This window comes from Plectropomus leopardus, chromosome 10, assembly GCF_008729295.1.
Source record: "Plectropomus leopardus isolate mb chromosome 10, YSFRI_Pleo_2.0, whole genome shotgun sequence".
Lineage (NCBI taxonomy): Eukaryota > Metazoa > Chordata > Actinopteri > Perciformes > Serranidae > Plectropomus > Plectropomus leopardus.
Genome location: NC_056472.1, coordinates 29,436,506 through 29,457,726, shown reverse-complemented (window position 1 = coordinate 29,457,726; position 21,221 = coordinate 29,436,506). Strand labels below are relative to the sequence as shown.

Genomic DNA, 21,221 nt, shown 5'->3' with positions numbered 1-21,221 from the left:
GTGAACACATTAAACAAATCAGATGAGAATTAAAGCATCATAAATTAAATGTACATTCTCCATGTGGCGTGCTCGACTGATCAGTGTGTTGATTTAAACCTTGTTACCGCTTCAGTGGAAAAAAACAACAAACATTTTTTTTTTCATATTCTGGCAACACACGATCCAAGCAATTTGCAATTTTATTCTCCTCATTCACATTTCTGCTCCATACCATCTTTTTTAGACTGTGCCTTGAGACTACGTACTTATTACAGAGGATGGAAGCTGCCAAAATAAATTACAATACATAAATGACTTAATAAATTAATTAATAGACCATTAAGTGTAATAAGAGTAATAAAAATATATAGCCATTAATAGATAAAATGTAACATATATAGATATTTGTTTTAATTCGAACTTTATTTTGCATTTATTTTCTATTTGTTTTAAATTAATTTTTTAAGTGTATTATTTTTCCTTCAAATGCTTCAATCATCCCTAATGTCCATAACCTTTTTTCTTGGATATGGATCTCTTCATAAATTTGTGATGCATTCTGGAGTGATTAGATCTACGATACATAGAAAAATAAAAGATATGAACACATAAATATGATTACAAATAAATTTAAACAAATAAAAAGGGAAAATTAAATAGGAAAGTAAATAAATTGAGGAATTCATACAAAAGTAAATAAATTAAGAAATATTAATATATCAATATCAATTTATGTCACATTTTATCAATTAATTGAAGTCTTTTTTACATTTACCGACATATTAATTTAGTTATTGAGTAATTTATTTGTTTTTTATTTTGGCAGCTTTCATCCTCCATATGTAACATTCCCTCAGTAGTAGTTGAGATAGCGAGTGACAGTTTTGTAATATGTTGAATTCTGTACATATGGCTAAATTCAGGGCTAATTTTGCAACTACCTGGACCAGCAAATTGCGCTTTCATTACGTCCTGTGATTTATTTATTACTGTATGCAAATTTTTTGATTAATGTTATAATTCTTGTTATTTTACTTCTTTAAGTCCTCTTGGTACAGATTATAGGAGGGGGCTTTGTTGTTTTTAATGTCCTGTAACCTCCCCAAATTAGAACAAAAACACATAGTCATGAAAAATAACATCTTTCAGTCAATTAAAGAAAAAAGGGATGGTGCTTAATTAGATGGTGATGCTGGACCGATATACATTTACAGAAAATGAACTGGGAAAACAACAGTAATTTTTCCTTCCTCACCTGAACAAAGAATATATATTTTTTTACAAATCTAGTTTTACATTTAATAAGAAGGTTTTAAACCCTTTGACGCCTGATTTCTTTCAAAAACATGGGAAGAAAGCAATGAGCAAGAAAAAAAGAAATGACCCAAAAATTAGCAAAATGTACAAGAAATTAGAAAAAGGAAAGAAAAAAAGAGTAAAAAAAAGGAAATGACCTATAATAATTGTTCATTATAATAATTTTGGAACATAATTTAATTATAACTGCAATTTTTCCGTAGCTTTTCCCCCCCTGGACATTTTGTATTGCCTTTATAAAATAGTTTTATAAATCCACTTATTTCTTGAAAATTGTGGAACATTTCTTACAAAGTTGCTCTTTGCCTTTTTTTCCCATGTTCTTGAAAGAAAACACTGGACTGGAAAAAATGTAGCCTGCACAAACATTTTCAAACAATACTGTGGTACATAGTGACATCATTGTTTATTATACAGTCACTGATTAGACAAGCATCCACCTGTTCTTATAGTAATTTCTAGGGTATTTAGAAATCCTGAAGGTTTGCTTTTCAGTACTGCCAGAAATATAGATTCATTAAAGTGATGCTGTATACAGGTGGTGTGGTGCACAGCACGCACCACCAGAGGTCAGTCTCCACTGACAGAACAGGCAGCTGAGCTGAGAAAGGTAACAAATGCGAGTGATGGGGATAACGTTACAGGACGAGTAGAACGATGTCCAGTGATTGCAGCGAGAGAATGTGGAGAAAGCTGCATATTTTCACATCTAACTTGATAAAAATTTATTTTGACCAAACTAGAGTCTGCGATTATTGAAAAATGGACAGACTAACCAAGATGGTTTTTCTGAGTTTCATTTGTTCCTGGAGAGTTTGAATGAAGTGTGTTGATGAGTTAACAGAAAACGTATGGGAGTAGTTTGTTGAAAAAGGGTTAGGGTTGTATTTTAACCATTTGAAACCTGGATCGACACCAGTTTTATTGTGCTGTGTTCAGACACCTTTCACAAGCCCTTAAACCTTTGAAATATGAGCAAACTGGTTTGAAAAAAATATATAAATATAATATGTGGAAAAAAAATCGACCTGAAAATTGCTTCAAAAAAAGAGAGAGAGAGAATCATTAGAAAACTATTAAACATCTAAAACATGGCACAAAAGGCAATAAGCAACTTGACATGAAATACCCCACAAATTGAAAAAACCCAAACCATTAGAAATCTTATCATTCTAATTATAATATATTATAATTATCTATTTAAAATTAGGTTACCAAAATTTTTAGTATAATTATTTATATTTTTTATATTAGCAATTCTTTCAGGTCATTTCTTGTTTATTTTCTTTTATTTTTCTTTCTTTTTCTTTCTCATTGTAGGTCGTTTTCTTCTCACTTAGCCATTATTCATTTCTTGCATATTTTTGGGGGTATTTTCTTGTTGAGCTGCTCATTTCAAGCCAATTTGCTCAGGCTGCCAGGTGTTAAACAAATACTGTCATACACCTTAAACCCTCGGGAAACGTCAGGAAGCTATGCAGGTGTGAGAGGGAAAAAAAAGATACTGATAAAGCCTATTATCAATACCAGTCAAGGCGTGTTGGGGAAGACATCTGCCTTCCCGAGATGTGCGCTCAACCTGGAAGCTATTTTTGGAAGAAAAAAAAAATTGGAAATGAGCTGTGTTTGTGCAGCAGATAAATTAACGCCAGACTTTGGCCGTATGTTGGTCTGTGGGTGGTATGTTTGTCTGCACTAACAGGTAGCTAATCATCCCAGAGTGATTGTTTTCTATTGTTATAAAATCTAGCTGGCAGGCAAAAATGTGGGCAATCTGTCAAAACTCTCATTAACTAAGACATATTTTTATCTCTGCATGAGGAACAGGCAGGAGAAACTCTGTGTTTCTATCCGTGCTGCTCTTCAAACACACTCTTGATTGCACAGGATTGGGTTAATGGGAACATTGTCTTCACCACCATCAGTTTACACACCTTATATTTTCAAATGGCTAATTAAAATTAATTTAAAGGTACTTAGCTGTCATTGAAAACCTACATGAAAAAAGCCTGCAAGCCTGCCATTTATGTCAGTTGAGTTGCATAAGTTAAAGGGATGTTTCGGATCTTTTGAAGAGGTTTTGTATGAGGTAGTTATCATTTGTCAGTGCATCACATACAGTAGATGTCTGCTGGTTAGACATAAAAGCTAAGCAATGTGCTGCTGTGGATGTGGGCAGCAGAGATACAGATTTTAGCCACCTAAAAATAGTATTACCTACAAAAAAGACAGTTTTATACCCCCTTTTCCACATAAAAATGCGAATATATGCACGTTTTTAAACATGGGTAAAGCCACTACGAATAGACTATAGACATTGCCAGGAGAGCAGAGCTGTGTACACGGCTCTGCAGCAGACGAGCACGACTTTGTGTGTGTGTGTGTGTGTGTGTGGATTTTGGATTGATGTTTTAGTGCTGCTTCGGAGGAGATGGATGATATTTTGTGGTGGCGTGTCATTGCATCTCACCCATTAAGGGGCTAAAATTGGCGTGTTGTGTTTAAATCTGAGCTGGAGGAGAATAATATCCGCGACAACTGCAGAGTTATTTGTCCTGGGTGTGAATGCCGATTATACACTTCCCCACTGCATTAAAAAGCCAGAGGTTAGATTCGTTTTCAAATATTTCAATATTTTTTAATGATTCCATCATTTTTCAAGGCCAAGAAATATGTGATAGTAAAATTCCATCACTTTTCAAGGTTTTCCATGACCATGGAAACTTGTTGTAGTTTGGCCTTTTGTTCACACAACAACAACACCGAGTTTTGAAAGGCCTGAAAATGCACAACGTTTGAATACCGGTTCAAGAGTGTAATCCTTTGAAAACGCAACCCCTTCCCTCCGTGTGTAAACTGTGCGGACCAGGTGAGAACAACACGGCTGCACTTCACACATACATGTTTTTTTTCTAAGTTGTGCCATTACAAAGTTACACCACCAACTACTGGCCTGGAATACATCCAACAGCGTTTTTGGTTGTTTTTGCTTGTTTTTGCATATCCGTGTACACGAGAATGGTAACAGAAAGACTTTTCCGTTTTCGGTAGGGTCAATCTCGTCTAAACGTGGCCTTAGAAAGCTACAATCACACCCACAGCTGTTCATTTCTTAGCTTCCAGCCTGCTTCTCCAAACCGTGCCGACTGACATCTATTGTATGTAAAACACAAATACATCAGACAAACCTACTTCAAAAGATCCGAAATATCCCTTTAATGACATGACATCGTAGCAGCGTGGTTTCTGGATTTACTGTTTCCACATACAAACCGTTAGATAACGGGGAGGAACACTGACAGTGTAAACTGAAGAGTATAAACCAGTTTCCGCTGGTAATCCTGTGGCGTCGACACTGGGAGAGGCAGAACATGGAATCAGGTCCAAAGCAGTAAAGGGAACTTAAGTGACCAGCATTGAGGAGCACTAAGTGTTTCTGCACGATTCACTCTAGTGGAGCAGCAGAGATGCACAGATTGTTTAAGGCACAGGCGACTTGCACAATCTTATCAAATGTCGAGAGGTTGGACGTGCGCTCAGAGACCGTGGTGAAGGGGCTCTCCACCGGGCCTGTGAGCATGGCGTACCTCTGCTTCACCATGGAGATCACCCTCTCCACATGTCTCTGCACGCTCACTGTGTCATCGGCCAGCGGCGAGCCCTCTGAGCTCCCGTGCGCCTCGGCTTGGTAGCTGCCGGCGATTTTAAACAGGGCTCCTCGGGCGGCCACAGAATCGGCGATGTCGAGGTCGCGACTCGCCAACACGACATCGCCCGGGAGAAGCTTGCACAGAAACCCGCAGCCCTCGGCCAGGCTTTTGTCACTGACGTTTCCCAGCACGCCCCTGGACACGAAGGTGACGACGCCTTGTGGAGCCACACCGATCAGATACTTTAACACATTATGACTCGTCCCCGTCACTAGACAGCTCGCCGCCACCTTCTGCTGCTGCTGGTTGCCCCTGGAGACCGGCTCCTCAAAGGGCACCATGAAACAGTCTATGATGACAGCGCAGTCGGGGTGGGAGGCGCGCAGAGCCGCCGGCAGGTTTTTCCGCAGCTCGGCTCTGGAGGGCCAGAAGACGGCTGTCGGCACCAGAGTGGAGGACATGATGTTGACCATCTGGTGCACCGTTCTGGTTACCGTGCCGACTTTAACGCCAAAGCGGTACGCCAGATCCTGGTTGCGGAGGTCCAGACGGAGTCGCATCAGTGTCAGCAGCAGCTGCTGGAACTTGGAGAGCTTCACGGTTTTCATGCCGTCCATGTGCGGCGCCAGCAGCCACATGACCGTCTCCAGGACAAAGTAGTTTGGTAAACCAGTGTAGAACTTCACTTTCTCTGCATCGTTCCTCAAGGAGTTCTCAGAGAGCGACATTTTGTCCACAGACTCCCTGAGGATCTGGTTCTCCTTCTTTAGCGCTTTCAGGACGTCGTCAAAGTTAACATCCGGCGCCTGAGCGAACTTTCCTTTCTTACTGTCACTCATAGATCCATCATCGTCGTCCTCTTCATCATCGGTGCTGAGGGAGGAGGACGCGCTCTCCTCCACGGCGGCCTCCGGCTCCCTCTCCTCAGGATGCTCCTCCTGGACCCGCTCACCCGCCACGGACCTGCCCTGACCCTGCAGGAACAACAAGGCGTTAGCCGCCTCCACGCGTGCTTCCTGCTTGTCCAGGATCTCTAACGCACCTGGCTCCTTCATCTCCGGGGACAACGGAGCTGACGTGAACACAGAGGGAACATAATCTGGAGAACGTGGATTCTTCACCTGTTTACCTGCGCGAGGACAAGAAGATGTAGTTTAATTTTTTTTTAAAAAGTGATGAATGACAGATATCAAATAATTAAATGTAACACTTTTTGAGACCTTTTGAAGATTTTTTTTTTTTTTTACCAAATTTAAGACTAAATTTTGAAGATCTTTTTCTTATTCTGGTTTTCTTTTTATACATATTTTTTTCTTTCTTTCTGGTTTTCTTAAAGACATATTTCATATATGCTTCATCAAATATTTTGTGTGAGACCAACATGCAAAAAAATCGAGTGCTAGTATTGTCCAGGTTGATATATTTTTGTGCGCCTAATTTTGGTATGTTGATACATGTTTATGTTTCTCAAAAATCACTAAATAAACAATATTTTAAAACTCTCTTCAACACCAGGATTTTGTTTATAAATGAGAGGAGAAAGTCAAATACTCCCCAAGTCAAATACTTTCGGGAGAAAGTAAAAAAACAAACCAACCAAAAAACAAAGTCAAACCCCAGCCATCCCCATCCTCTGATAAATAAAGAACAGTCCCTATATCACATTTTAAGTAGAAGTCAATAGATTATCAATTATCAATCTGTATCAATATTTTAATGATTGCCCTCAAAATGAATTAATAAAAAAAGTGTGCATATTATACTCAAAAAAGACGAGGAAAGGTACAATAAATGCAAGAAAAGTGTCAAAATGGGAGAAAATTCTTCCTCAGGAAGCTTTTTCTATTCATTCATTTTTTCTTAAAATTTTCACTGAACTTTAACAAAAAAAAGTTGCAGGGAAACACTGTGTGATGTTGAAAGTTCCCATTTTGATTAAACATTTGCTGAGGGCATTTAAACAAAGTTTTGTGGAGTTTGTTATATTCCAAATTTTGGACAGAAATATTTTCATTGTTATTGTAAATGCATATCAGTTTCAAATATCGGTTATCGGTCTGTACAAATAATATGTATCGGTATCGGCCCTGAAACTCCAACATCAGTCGAACCCCCCTTTTTTTTTGTTTTGACTGAAAGTTTATTGAATTTAAATGTTTTTAACAAAACAAAACCACAGAAGTCACAATCCCCCAAAAAACACCAGACAGAAGAAATAAAAATAAAAAAAAATACATAAGGATTGAGTAACACCAAAAGACAAACAAAAAGACACGAGCAATAGTGGAAGATAAACTGAGGTAAATCAGGAATGAAGTACTGATGACATGAAAAAAGACCCCTAATTTTAAGTTCCGGACTTTTAACTAACAGCTGAGTATTTTTAGACTATACTGACATACTGGCCAAATCAAAAACATAAAAAAATGAATCCACGATTAAATTAATTATTTAAAATTAACTGCAATAACGCCTAAATTAAATGTATTTCCTATCGTGATAACGTCAAAGATGATTGATATCCAATAAATCTGGTAAAAACAGACATCTGCAGGAAATATCAATAACCTGCAGACATGAAAATATCATTTTGAATCTTGCAGGTTGTGTGTCCCCGTGTGCGCGTCCTGCAGCGTGAATGTGTCCTGGCTGAACACAGACGGTGGGATACTTGTAGTTTCCGTGTGGGCTGCAGTCGTACCTGAGATGAAGTGAGTACTACACAGCCGACTGCCGTCGTTAGGCACCCAGCCCTCTCGGTTCACAGCAGCGATCCAGCGCTGCTTCCTCTCGGGGTCCCGGGGGAAGCGGTAGAAAGATAGGGTGGTTCCCGGTGTCCTTCTGTTCCTGCAGCCGGCCACCACACACGTGTGAACCATAGTAAGGCCACGGGAGAAGCGTGGAGGTGTGCGCTGCTGTTTGTTGGCTGTTTTGACTCCCAAAATGGTGGACGACGAGAGAGGCTGAGAAGAAAAAACAAAAAAGAAACTGAAGCACCGTCATCAACGGCCGTTTGCATGCAGCGATCTGATTGGTCCGTCCTCCGGCGACGTCACTGAAATTCGATCTTTACTCACGCGCTGCTTCAACAAACTAACGGTCCCAAAATTAGTGTCTTTCTGTTATACAGCAACATTTATGTACTCACACATTTGCGTTATATCCTCATATTTTCTTTTTATTCAATTCAAATATTTATTTTATTCATTTATTTATTTGTTTTTAAATTTGTTATTATTTATTCTCCCCTATCACGTGAAATCACAGAATAATACTCATTAAGAAATACATACAAACACACCACACACACACACACACACACACACACACACACATATATATATATAGGTGTTATACAGCAACATTTCTGTACTCATACATTTGCATTATATCCTCATATTTATTTTATTTATTCATTTACTTATTTTTATTTATTATTATTTATTCTTCCTTATCACGTAAACATGAAATCACAGAATAATACTCATTAAAAATACACACACATACATATATGTATATATATATAGGTGTTATTACAGCAACATTTCTGAACTCATACATTTGCGTTATATCCTATATATATATCATATTTTTTTTATTCAATTCAAATATTTATTTTATTCATTTATTTATTTATTTTTAAATTTGTTATTATTTATTCTCCCCTATCACGTAAACATGAAATCACAAAATAAATACTCATTAAAAAATACACACACACACACACACACACACACACACACATATAGGTGTTATACGGTAACATTTCTGTCCTCATACATTTGCATTATATCCTCATATTTTTCTTTTCATTCAATTCAAATATTTATTTTATTTATTCATTTACTTATTTTTATTTATTATTATTTATTCTTCCTTATCACGTAAACATGAAATCACAGAATAATGCACATTAAAAAAATACATTTATACACACACACACACACACGTATATATATTTACACTCTCACACACACACACACACACACACACACACACACACACACACACACACAGGTGTTATACAGCAACATTTTTGTCCTCATATATTTACATTAATTCCTCGTATTTTCTTTAAATTGAGCCAAATATTTATATTAAATCAATTAAATTGTATATAAGTGTCCTCATCATGTAAACACAGTGAAATGAAATCACAAAATAATGTACATTTAAAAAATACATGAAATAAATTAATATAAATATCTAAATAGAGAATATAAAGGATAATGCACATTTAAAAAATACAAAAAGTAAGTATAATATGAAGGTATCAATAAAAAATAATTTCACTCAGCTTTTCTTCGAACATGTGGTCAATTTTACCGTATAAAACTGAAAAATGATGAAATCCTTAAGTTGTGTAGCAGGGCAACTTCTGTTGTACAGCAAAATTTTTTACATAAATTTACGTTAATTCCTCACATTTTCTTTAAATTGTGCAAATTTATCTATCTATACACACACACACGCATAAAATAATTACTGGGATAATTACAGAACTAAATTAATTATTTTTTTCTGTCGAAATTTGGAATATAATTACTGAGCTTTTTCCCACAAGTACTTGATCTTTCCATATCCCAATTACAATGTCATTAACTTCTACAAAAACAATAAATTATACAATTTTTTTTGATTATTTTGTAGTTTAAAATCAGGGTAAAGAGATGTGGTCAAGAGATAAAATATCTAAATTTTAATGCCACGTCATTAGTTACACTTAAAAAATATTTTTAAAAACCAATGTATGATAAACTTTCAAACATACCGCATTTATAATAGTCTTCCGTGGGGTCACTTTCCATATTATGTCCAGTAATAGTGTTTATTAACTTTATTATATACAGTTTTTATATGCAGAACAGAACCACAGAAGTACAAATTATTTACTAGCCATGCATCAAAACAATTTCCAATCTATACATAAAAGTCACCAAAAGTGTTTTCTCTGGTAAGATGAATTAGTCAGGATTCGTCTCTGTGTTTCTTCTTTCTGAGTAAGTTGGACAGAACAAAACAAGCAAGCAGATAACAGCATGTGTACAAATTAAGGACAGACGTACATGCAGGTTCTTGCAAGTCCAGATGAGGTTGGTTTCCTAACAGAGAAAGAGTCAGAAGAGATAAAAAAGTAGAACATAGAAAAGGATACGAGAGACGAGCATGAGAGCAGGGACAAACTGGAAGCAATAAACAATATGACAACGATAAAGAAGAGAGAAAAAGCAGCAGATCAGTGAAAGATTTACACACAAAAACCATCATACAAGCGGTTCTCAGCTCCGTCCACACGAGGGCGACAAAAAGCTTTAGAAAAACATCTACAGTATTTCAACAGGTGAACCTGCAGAGAAACATGGCAGGTGACACACATCCAGAGCAAAACGTGCACATAAAGACATCTACAGGATGTTATAACAAAGCCAAGCAGTGAAGCTACGCGACTTCTGACGATAAAATAAACTACAGGCATGTTTTTACTGAGAAAAGCATAAATGTGCATGGTGAGATTCTGGGTGTAAGGCAGAGATATCACACAGAGTTTAATTTGTTTCTGCAACACAGAGAAATCAATTCAGAGAGCATTTTAGATGAACATCAAGGCTGGCACATTATAATCTCTCAGTGTGATAACCAAATACTGTTCAAGATTGTCTGAAAGTGAGTTACATTAACCCTTTGAAAACTGGACAAATTGGCTTGATTTCTTTCAAAAACACAGGAAGGCAATGAGCAACATAACAAGAAATGACCAAACAATTAGAAAAAAAACAAAAAAACAAAAAACCTGACATGAAAATTGACTAAAAAAAAAGACAAAAATTACATTAAGTGCGAGAAATATATTTTTTTCCTGCAATATATAATTATAAGAATTGAAAGATTTTTTAAAATTATTTTTTTCGCCTTTTTTGGAATATGTGATTATCTCCTAACAGATCATTTTCAAGTCATTTTATTATGACCTTTTACTAATTTTTTATTTTTATTTGCAAATTTTCCAGAAATGTCCTTTTCCTTGGCTTTTCCCATATTTTCAAAAGAAATCAAACACATTTTCTCAGGTTTCTCAGGTTTAGATGCCTGTGAAAGGTGTCTGAATGCAGCCAAACAAAACTGATTGTGATCCAGATTCTAAAAGTTGTCATTTTAATAATGTCTTTACATAAAAATGTTATGTGACACAGTCTGACCCTATTTCTTCTGCATTAAAAATCTGACGGTGTAATATATCCAAACAACCTTTAGTTGTGTGCGTTCAGTTTGTACACAGAGGTGTTTCTGGCTCCTTCCATCTGCTTCAGCCTCTTCAGCTCGGTCAGACAGAGAATGTAAACTCGCGTTTTAGTTCCAACACAGCAAATCCTCCTCAGCTCCTCCATCTGAAACTCTGACTTTTCTCCTGCAGGGAGAAACACAAAACAAAGTATGATTAGAAACAGCAGATAAGTCCAAAAGTGCTCTTAATAGGTCCCATGTTGTTTGTTTTTGCACTTTTTTGTTGCAATTTTTCAGTTTGGATCGCCCCCTGGTGTCTGATTGCAGTATCGGTCATAAAGCCCGCCCCTCCATGTTAGTGAATTGGCCAAGTGAAGGCGCAGTCTATGGAATAAACCAAAATTCAGCTTTATCCTGCTTCTGACTTAAACTGGACAAGTAACAGTGTTTTGGTATCTCTGTTATTTTGATATAATGTTTAATTGGAGAAAAACATGAAATAAAACAGCTGATTTCAGTTGAATATTCTGTTGCTAGCGGCAACAGCAGCTGGTAGAGTTCCATAGTTGTTAAGCGGAAAGTTCTGTAACCATGGAAACTTTAACAGACATTGTTTGTCCTCTCTCCGAATGCCTGTGTTGCACTTTTTTTCCGGTGGGTACTCCACAAGCCCCCAAGAACAGTGCCAGGCTTTGAAGCCAATTTTACATGGTGGCCAAATAGCATTGGACCAAAAAATACTATTTTCCCCCAGACGGGTACCAGGTAGATTTATTAGTCATGTTTTTAAACAAAGTTTGAAAAATGAAATCACAATTTTTCCTCATTCCTGGTACATCTTTCGAGTTGAAGGATGAGTTGATAAAAAACTGCAGCTACTATGAAAATTTCATGCAGTTGTTTGGGCAAATTGCTGTTGATGGCATTAAATTTGCATCGGAGTCTTGTGTCCTTTCAGCTCCAAACAAGATCAGCTCATCCAGTGCAACAGCTTGATCTGGGATGTCAGGGGTTAACCATGTCTCTGTGAAGATGTGCACAGAGCAGTCTCGTCTCATCCACTATATTGTCCTGGGACTGGACATTAGCCAGAAGAAGGTTTGGCACAGGAGCAGCTCTCGAGTCGGGTCAGCCTTGCCCTGATGCTGGCTCTCATCCCTCTCTTCATCCAGAACTTTTGGTTTTGTTTCTCCCCTCTGGTCTGACTGGCCGCTTGGCGTATGCTGTTGGTGGAGACCCTCTTGCGGTCTGCTGCATTCAGTCCAAACACCACACAACTTTTCTCGATGTTGATAAATGCTTCTCTATTGTAGAAAATTCGTGCTTCAGCAGAAGGGGCAATGGAGTCAAAAAATTGGAAAATACAGCAAAAAAAAAAAAAAAAAAAAGAAACCGAGTATTTGAGAAGCTACTGGCTGCTGCATCTAAATGCGCAGTATCCAAAAGCACATAAATGTATAATTAGCCTGAAAGCTGCTTACTGCAACACTGACCTGGACACTCTGCCAGGAATTTGTTGATGTTGTGGACCGCCTGGTTCAGGTTGTTCAGAGTCATCTGCCTCATGTAGCTGGGCAAACTCCTGAACTCACTCTCAGACACCACAGTCAGACTCACAGCTCTGAAGAAGATAATATAGAAGGAAATAAACATCAATCATGATAATAAACAGACAGAACTGACAAAACTAGCCGCTTCAAAAACATGTACATGTACACAAATGATACTACATTTATACCCTTTTCTACTCAGTAGCAGTCTGATTTTGTCTTGTCTGTACTTCTAGTAGGAAAATGTTAGTCAAAGTGTTACCATCTTTATCTAAAGCAATTCTTCAGGGTGGATTAATCACATGTTAAAGGTTAGTTGTTTTCGAGTTATTTTACCTGTTTTTATCATTTTCTGGTCGGACATTTGGGTGCACGACGGCCATGGCAGTCTTCTTCAACTGAGCCTGGGACACAAGCTGCAAAATAAAAGAAAAAAGTGAAAACGAGAAAAGTATGGTTAAATGTGACTTATTAATTTGCAAATTTATTTTAGCCAATTAAAGGCCTACCTAAAAAAAAAAAATCACTCAAAGTGTATGTTATACCACGTACAGCAGAGGACAAAGTATTCAGTTTTACTTTATTAAATGTGATTATAACACACTATGAAAATACCCTGTAACAAGTAAAAGTCCTGCATTGAGAAGGATACTTAAGTAAAAGTAAGTATAACCAGGAACATGTACTTGATGAATTAAGAGCAAAAGTAACCAAGGCAGAAAAATCTTTTTTTTAAAAAACAAACTTAAAAAACAAAAAAAAAATTATAATAATAAAAAACCCTAAAAACTCGAAATTATATACAGAAAAAAAGAGAAAAATAAACACCCAAAAACTCCAAATTATTTTAAAAAAAAAGATGAAAAAGAAAAAAAAAAATCCTCTTGAGAGAAATGTTAATCTTGAAGGTAGAGTAATTATGTATTTATTTAGTGCAACTAGCCACAGGCATTTTCATTTTCTATTTGTACAGCCCGCAAAACACACCCACACACTGATTTGATATCGTTGGTAAAGTTTTGTGTCAGTTTGATCTGGCTATGTCACTTTTTGGCCTTAAAAGCTGCTCTACACTACAGTGCACAATACAGTTGGGCCTCTGTGCAGGAATACAGAACTTACATGGCTGAAAAACAGTTGAATTAAATATATTTCTTATATCTAAAACATATTTTGTGGCTGTCCCGTCCACAGAAGTACATTGCTTAGCTTCCATGTCGGACTTCCGCCTGCTTCTCCAAACTGGAAATGTGCCGACTGACGTCTACAGTGTGTAATACACTGACTATGGACCTCTAACAACCACATTTCAAAAAGGTCTGAACTGTCCCTTTAAGGTGTAGAAAATTGTTGGTTATACACAATATCTGCAGGTAATCAGCTAAGAATAAACGGGACGTACTTTACAGATGTCCTGTGTTATAGAGCTGAGGTCTGGCATCTCAGGGGTGCTGGGCTCCTGGTCGTACATGTGGACGCGCGGTGTCCCAAATTTGAACTCCTGAGTGGGTCCATCCAGCTCCAGACGGTTGACAGCAGGCTCCTTGGTCAACTTTTCATGCTCACTTGTCTTCTTCAGCATTTTTGCACTTCTCTGCAGGTAAACATGACAGGTGAAAAGGGAAGTTTATGGAAAAACTGAAGTGGGCAGTTACATTTTTACAGCTGTCAGTTCGACATTTGGTCTTACATTTTGTAAAGAATTTCCCAAAACCGACTCCAGGTTTGGCATCTCGGGCATCTGCTTGTCCTCCATACCCATGATGGAGATATCTGGCACGTCGTATTCCCAGGTGCGTTTGGAGCCGGTTGTTCCGTTTCGAGGTGATGGAAGTTCGAAGGTGTGGGTGTCATCATCAGTTTGCATGTTGACCGTTTCGGGCTGACGTGCGCTCTGTGAACACACGAAGAAAGTCTGAGCTGAGGAGATAAAATAAATGAGTTATTATTTAAATGTTCCCCACATTCATCCTTGATACCTTTTTGGTGCTGACCAGTCGGTTCACGTATGGAGTTTGAAACGCAGGGACCTCAGGGGTGGTAGGAAGGTTGCCGGGGTGACCGGGGGACTCTGGGTCACCGTTGGTTTGGGCATTTGGGGAGCAGTGACCGTTTGTCTTTTTGATCTTAAACCCCGGGGTGCAAAACACAGGCGGCTCCGGGGACTCCAGGGTTTGTGCTGCAGGAAATAAGGACAACGTGAGGTGAGGGAAGAGCGAAACATGTTTCATTTTAGTGCTTCCTCTTATTTTGGGATGATGATGGTAGTTTGTGAATTTATTAAACCAGGTCAGGATCCATACACATTTTTACCAGTAAATTTCCATGACTTTAAAGATGACCACTGATACTCCTTTATCGGTTTGTTTTCATTACTATATATACTATAGTATAGCTTTTTAAATACATATTACTAAAAAAACTAATTAATTCAGAACAGGATGAGAACCGAGCATGTAATTATGATTTAGGGACTGTTCGTTATTTATTCAGAGGAGGAAGAGGTTCCAGAAGGTAGAGTCATGCCACATAATTTTTTAAGTGCCGGGAACGGACCGTTGTTTTTTATTGTGGCTTTAGGGGAGGGGCATACAACCCTAAATGGTGTATTTTGTCATTATTTTACCACCAATTCAAAAAGAAAACTTTTCTTGTATCGGCCATTTTTTCAAAAACAACATTTGGCATTTAATTTTTTGGGGGTGATTTTTGAAGAAAAGAATTTGGTAATTTCTTTAGTTTTTTGTAATTTTTGAAGAATAGATTTGCAGGCATATTTACTTCAAAAGTCACCAAAATTGGGGCGCCCCATGTACAGAGGCTATGCCCTCGCTGCAGCTTCTGCAGGTTCGATTCTGGCCCTTTGCTCTCCCCCTTTCACACTTAAACTGGGATTAAAAACAAACTGCAAAAAATCCCCCACAAATTTCTGCCAGTCCTCAGATGCATAACGTGTTACTATAGAGTTTGTGAAACAGATTTCCATGACATTTAAAAACTTTCAGGGTATATTTGGTTTTCCAAAACTTTTCCAGGGTTTTCATGACTGTACGAACCATGTAGTCAAGGATGACATTCAAGACACAGCTGAGGTAGAGGAGCTCCAATAGTTTCATACCTTTTGTCTGCAAACTCTCCATTAGAGAGGTGACTGGCGGTGCAGGTGCGTCCTGTGACGGTCTGTTAAAGAAGAGGACGCTCAGATATCATAAAGCAGTAAAAACCACTGACGATGTTTTGGAATATTTTTAGCAGCAGTGCTGCAAAGCCTGCACATTCCCAGCAGAGGTCATACACTGTAAACACCATATAAATCTCATTATGTTCTACCTTTGGGGCTTTTCAACGTTCTTGCGGAACAGATCCATTGTGAAGTCGTTGTTCAGACACATGGTGTGCTCTGAAATGCCAAAGTCGTGCATCTGAGGTGTCTGCAACTCATCGTCATCCATCCGCAGGGCACATTTTGGGGTTAAGGGCAGGGGTGGCGGTGCAGGCGTGTTGAGAGCAGGGTGAGGGAGGCTCATCTCGGGCATGGGGGGCACCTCGGAGCACCACTCGGCCCCGGCCAGGTTTCTCTTCAGCTGCATCTCAGAGAGACCGAAGTCGGAGAGCTGCGGGGTTCGCAGTGCGTCAGTGAAGGGGGGCGGACCCACTTTTGGAGGCGATGAGGAGTGATCACTTCCTGCCTCCTCCTGGCTCTCTTCTCCTTCTGCTGACTTACTGTCACCTGCATCTGCTGGTTCATCTTCAGCCTCTGACTCATGACCTTTGACCTCTGTGTGACAGAAAGGGACAATGTTTTGAATCTTGTTTCCTTTAGCAAATAGATGAAGATGGATGGATGGAGGATAGATAGATAGAACTGGTTTGAACTTGGTGTAAAATTTCCTGCAAATTGCAAAAAAATGTAAAAGGTGAAAAGAAAACTGGAAATTAGCTAGAAAAAAAATACAGAGAAACATGAAAAATAAATGAATAAATAACAAGGGAAAAAACAAGAAAACTATACATAACTATAATTATGGATTAAAAATGATTTTTTAATAAATCGATATTTTGAAAATATTTTATTTTTTAAATGCTTTTTTCTTTTTTATGGATTATTTACGTAAATATTACAGGTAATATATGTGTGCTTTTTAAAATGCTGATTTTTATAAAAATGGCTTTTAATTAGCTTTCATTTGCTTCTTCTCAAGTTTGTATTCTTTTTTCTTATTTTTGTTTCTATGTTTAGCTGCTTTGATTTTATTTCAGTCTTGTCATTGCACTACATAATTTCTGTTTTTTGTTTGTAAAGCACTTTGTAAACTTGATAGAAAAGTGCCATGTCTATAAAGTTTATAATAATATTAACAACAAAAACAGCACCACTACTACCTAGACGACTTATTCTAATAATAATAATAATAATAATAATAAACAATAATACAGTTACTGTCATTACTTACTGGTTGGTCTCTGCGTCTCTCGGGGAGCTTGGTAACCGTATTTTTCCAGTGTGCCCTCAGTGTCTGGATGTCCTTACTGACTCTCTGCTCCATCACTCTGCAGGCGTTAATGAAGCTGCTCACTTCGTTCTCTCGTGCTTTCTGCTGAGCGAGCTGACCCTGGATCTGCCCCTGGGTGTGTGAGGACAGGTCAGAGTCGAACAGCGCACTCCTGCTAACAAACTATATGTGAAAATGTTCTTCACAAAACTGACGTGTGCTATAAAGATTGTGTTCAGGGACGGTCGTCGGAACAAATTTAGCTCTGCATTTCCACAAATGACATTTGAGTTAAATTAAAATTAAATGGTCATCAGAGGAGGATAAAAGGAAGGAAAGCAGCCTGAATAATTGATGCAAACTCCAGGTGTGCTCACATGACATCAGCAGAATACCACCTTAAAATTATAATGTTATATCTGCGTTTTCAGCGGTTTTTGAGTTATTGAGCTTCAAAGTTTTGCATTCCAAGTAGCATGAGTGATGTGATCCTCTTTGTTTTACACACTTGTATCTCACTGCACACAACATGCACCTTTCAAAACCAAGCTTTTAAAAACATTATATATTAATATGATTTAATTAGTCCTAATTATAAACATCAAATATTCAGTAATTTTAATTTAAATGACTGTTTTTTTTTTTGTCCTGATGCCACTATGTTTTTAAATGAAAAAGAAAACACAAAAAATAATTATTTTCAATGTACTATTTGCTAAGTAGCTTGGGATCTGTCAGTGAATGGCAGCATCAACATTGGTTTTTAGTTTTTTTTTAAAAAGTTGTCAAAGTGTCAAATACTCACCCTCATACTGCTCTCTGCGCACAGCGTGTACATTTCAAAATCAGGCTATTGAAAATATGATTTTGTACTTTCATTGAGTTTATTATGTTAACCAACATCAGTCCTAATCATAAATATCAAATATTTAATCATTTCAAATGCCAGGTTTTTGTTTTTCACAAAAAAAGTCATATTTTTAATATATTACACGCAAACTAGATAAAAAAACAAAAAATCATTATCACAGCCTGAAAAATAGGTCAATGTTTTGCAGCAACGTTGATTTTGACTGTGCATGTGCACGTATTTTCTCCATATGCCAAAAGTGTTAAAAATGGTATTAGTTTGGGTCTCCTGGTAAATTCTGCAGGTAATTAGAGAACCAGATCAGTCAAATAAAATATCAATTTTAACGGTTTAACCGATTCAACCAACTGACACCAAAACAATGTCAACGGACGATGATTAAAGAAACCAAACACTTAAACTAACACAACAGCGACGTAAAGTTAGTGTTTGGTGATTTAAATGACTGCTGTGGGTGTGTCAAAGTTTAATAATGCTGTTGAAAACGTCGCTACGTTAAAATATCGGATGAAATAACAGAGTTTATTTAACAGTTTTATTCATAAATTACCTTCAGGCTCCTGACGTCACAGTTCAGCTCGTGATACGCTCGCAGAGCTTTGGCCGCGGTTTCTGAAATCAGACATTAAACTGTTAAAACTACTTCAATCATGTATATATTTACTCCAGGAGCCGAGCTGCAGGCTGTTTGTCTGCCGGGTCGTCGGTGTGTGTCTCACCGCTGTCACCGTCCTGTTTTCGGGTCTCAAACGCGCGCTGAAGCGTCGTAGTTTCTGACTCCAGAGTCACCGCCAGCTTTTTCAGCTTCGTAAAGAAGAGAGACGTCGGGTCCATCTTCCCAAAAAAGTAGAAATTATCAAAACTTTGACTGAAAATCTTCCCGGACTGACCGTTTGTTTACCTTTTCTTCTCCGGCAGGAAAACTTTTCGATTTTGGCGCCTCTTCCGGCTTTGCCCGGAAGCTTTTCTTCTTCCTCTTCTTCTTTTTTTTAATGTCCAAATAGTTAAACTCGCGCCCCCTCACGTGACAGGTGTGAACGACATATTTATTAAAAGTTAGAAGGAAATATTCCGAAAATTAGCAATAAAAAAGTGGGTAAAAGAAATGTCCTGAAAAAAAAGCTAAAATAGGAAAATGTGTAAATAATAATAATAATAATAATACTAATACTAATAATACTAATACTACTACTACTAATAATAATACTAATAATAATAATAATAATAATAATAATAATAATAATACAAATATGATGCACTTTTTTGACATAATTTTACATATATAATATTTATAAATATATTTTTCTTGATATTATTCACTAGTTTTCTGTCTTTTTTAAAAACTATTTTTATCTATCTTTCCCTTTTAGCTCATTTTCAGATTTTTTTTCTGTCACTTTCTTCTGTCATTTTGTGGGACACACAAGCTGCTAATTTATCTTCTATTTCTGATAATGTTTTTGACAAATTCCAAACAGTGAGCTCAAGTTTATAAATGTGCTCGTGAAAGCCGTCTGAGCGCAGCCCACGAAAAGTGACTGTAACTGAAGTGCAAAAGTATACTTTATCTGCTGGGTAGATTGTCAGTTTCCCATCAGGGGATTATATGGTTATATCTTAATCAATAATATACATCATTATTTATATGTTGATTTTACTTTAGATTCTTTATTTTTAATCTATAACCAAGACCGTATCAGAGGTTAAATAGTGAGGCCCTGCAGCCAGCAGATGGAGCTGTTTTCAGCAACAACAAAGGTCAGAGATAAAGGTCACCAAAGTTGCAGGGGCACAGTACAATTGTGAATTTGCAAATATTATTTTTTTGTTATTATTATTATTATTTTCAAACCATTGTTTTGCTAAGTTGTTTATCTGTGTCGATTTCTCAATAGTTTTCTGTCCTTGTTTTTGTAATAAACACAATAAATCCAAAAGATAATATTAATTATAATAATATATTTTTTATTTCCAAAATTTTGGGTTTGGCTTTCACTAAATCTTTTTACAAACACTTACCATTTTCTACATAATATAATTTTAACCCTTGAAACCTGGATTGACATCAGTTTTCCTGTGCATGTGTCAGACGCCGTCCACCATCATTTTAACTTTTAAAATGTGAACAAATTGGTTGAATTGGCTTGAACTTGGCATAAAATATCCTGCAAAGCCAAAATGAAAAAAAAAAAATGTAAAAATTGAAAAGTGACGAAAAAAAGAGAGACTCATCGAAGGAAAAAAAAATTTATAAATTAATTATAATTAATTTATAATTAATAATTATAATTATTTATAATTAATTAATTATAAACTAAATTTATAATTATTACAATTATATATTAAAATTAAAGTACATAAAAACACACATTTGTTTTTATTATATATATTTATTAGTTTTTTATTTTATTTTAGCACTTTTTTTTCAGGTAATTTTCTGTTTTTTATTGTTACTTTTCTTTTTTTTATTGTTGCTAAATTCAAGTAATATTCTTCCAACTTTTGACTTTTTTGCTAATTTTTGGGTCATTTCTTGTGAAGTTGCTCATTGCTTTCTTTCCATGTTTCTTAAAGAAATGAAGCCAGTTTCCTCAGGTTTCAAAGGATTAAATAAACATAAGGCACAATAAAGGTAATAATTCATAATGTAATGCAGTAAAACAATAATAAAAGAGGACAAGATAATGAATGTAAACCTAAAACAACTAACATATAACTATGACAAAATTAGAGAAAAAGTCATAGCTCTCTCGACATTTCGGTGATTAAAATCGGCTCTAAACTGACTCCTATCAAACATCCTCCTCTCAAGTTCAGAGAGCTCTTATCAGGCGAACAGGTTGTTCAGGAGAGTGTATAAATATTGGAGAAACGGTGAAGGTCAGTACAAACGTGCACAGGGAACAACCGAGGTGAGTCGCAAAAAACGAACTCAAGTTTGGTCTGAGTAAAGGGTTATCAGAGAAGTGAACAGATTTGTACAAAAAAAAAGGAATAATTTCAAAATAATTTCACTTTCTCCTTTTGTCTGAATGCAGCTCAGGAGCCATGGCGATGTTCGGAAAGGTTTTGGAGCCAGTGGGCTACATGCAAACTGTGAGGTGAGTTTAAACACGTCAAACATTAAAATAATAAA

At 36.8% G+C, this 21,221-nt stretch overlaps 2 protein-coding genes across 2 annotated transcripts; both read right to left on the bottom strand.

Moving 5' to 3' along the window:
* Window positions 1–4,744: 4,744 nt before the first annotated feature.
* LOC121948649 lies at window positions 4,745–7,876 on the bottom strand. Its single transcript, XM_042494049.1, has 2 exons — window positions 7,651–7,876; window positions 4,745–6,078 (listed from the first exon to the last, which is right to left on the bottom strand). Exons 1-2 carry the CDS (start codon window positions 7,826–7,828, stop codon window positions 4,745–4,747), a joined length of 1,512 nt encoding a protein of 503 aa, XP_042349983.1. The 5' UTR covers window positions 7,829–7,876.
* A 3,168-nt stretch (window positions 7,877–11,044) lies between these two features.
* On the bottom strand, window positions 11,045–19,020 carry ska3 (spindle and kinetochore associated complex subunit 3). Its single transcript, XM_042495034.1, is given in 12 exon segments — window positions 11,045–11,355; window positions 12,665–12,792; window positions 13,058–13,137; window positions 14,124–14,315; window positions 14,412–14,615; window positions 14,701–14,900; window positions 15,840–15,901; window positions 16,052–16,499; window positions 17,176–17,217; window positions 17,220–17,346; window positions 18,636–18,697; window positions 18,805–19,020. Coding segments are annotated over 12 exon segments (1,818 nt in total). The 5' UTR covers window positions 18,920–19,020; the 3' UTR covers window positions 11,045–11,197.
* Window positions 19,021–21,221: the final 2,201 nt, after the last annotated feature.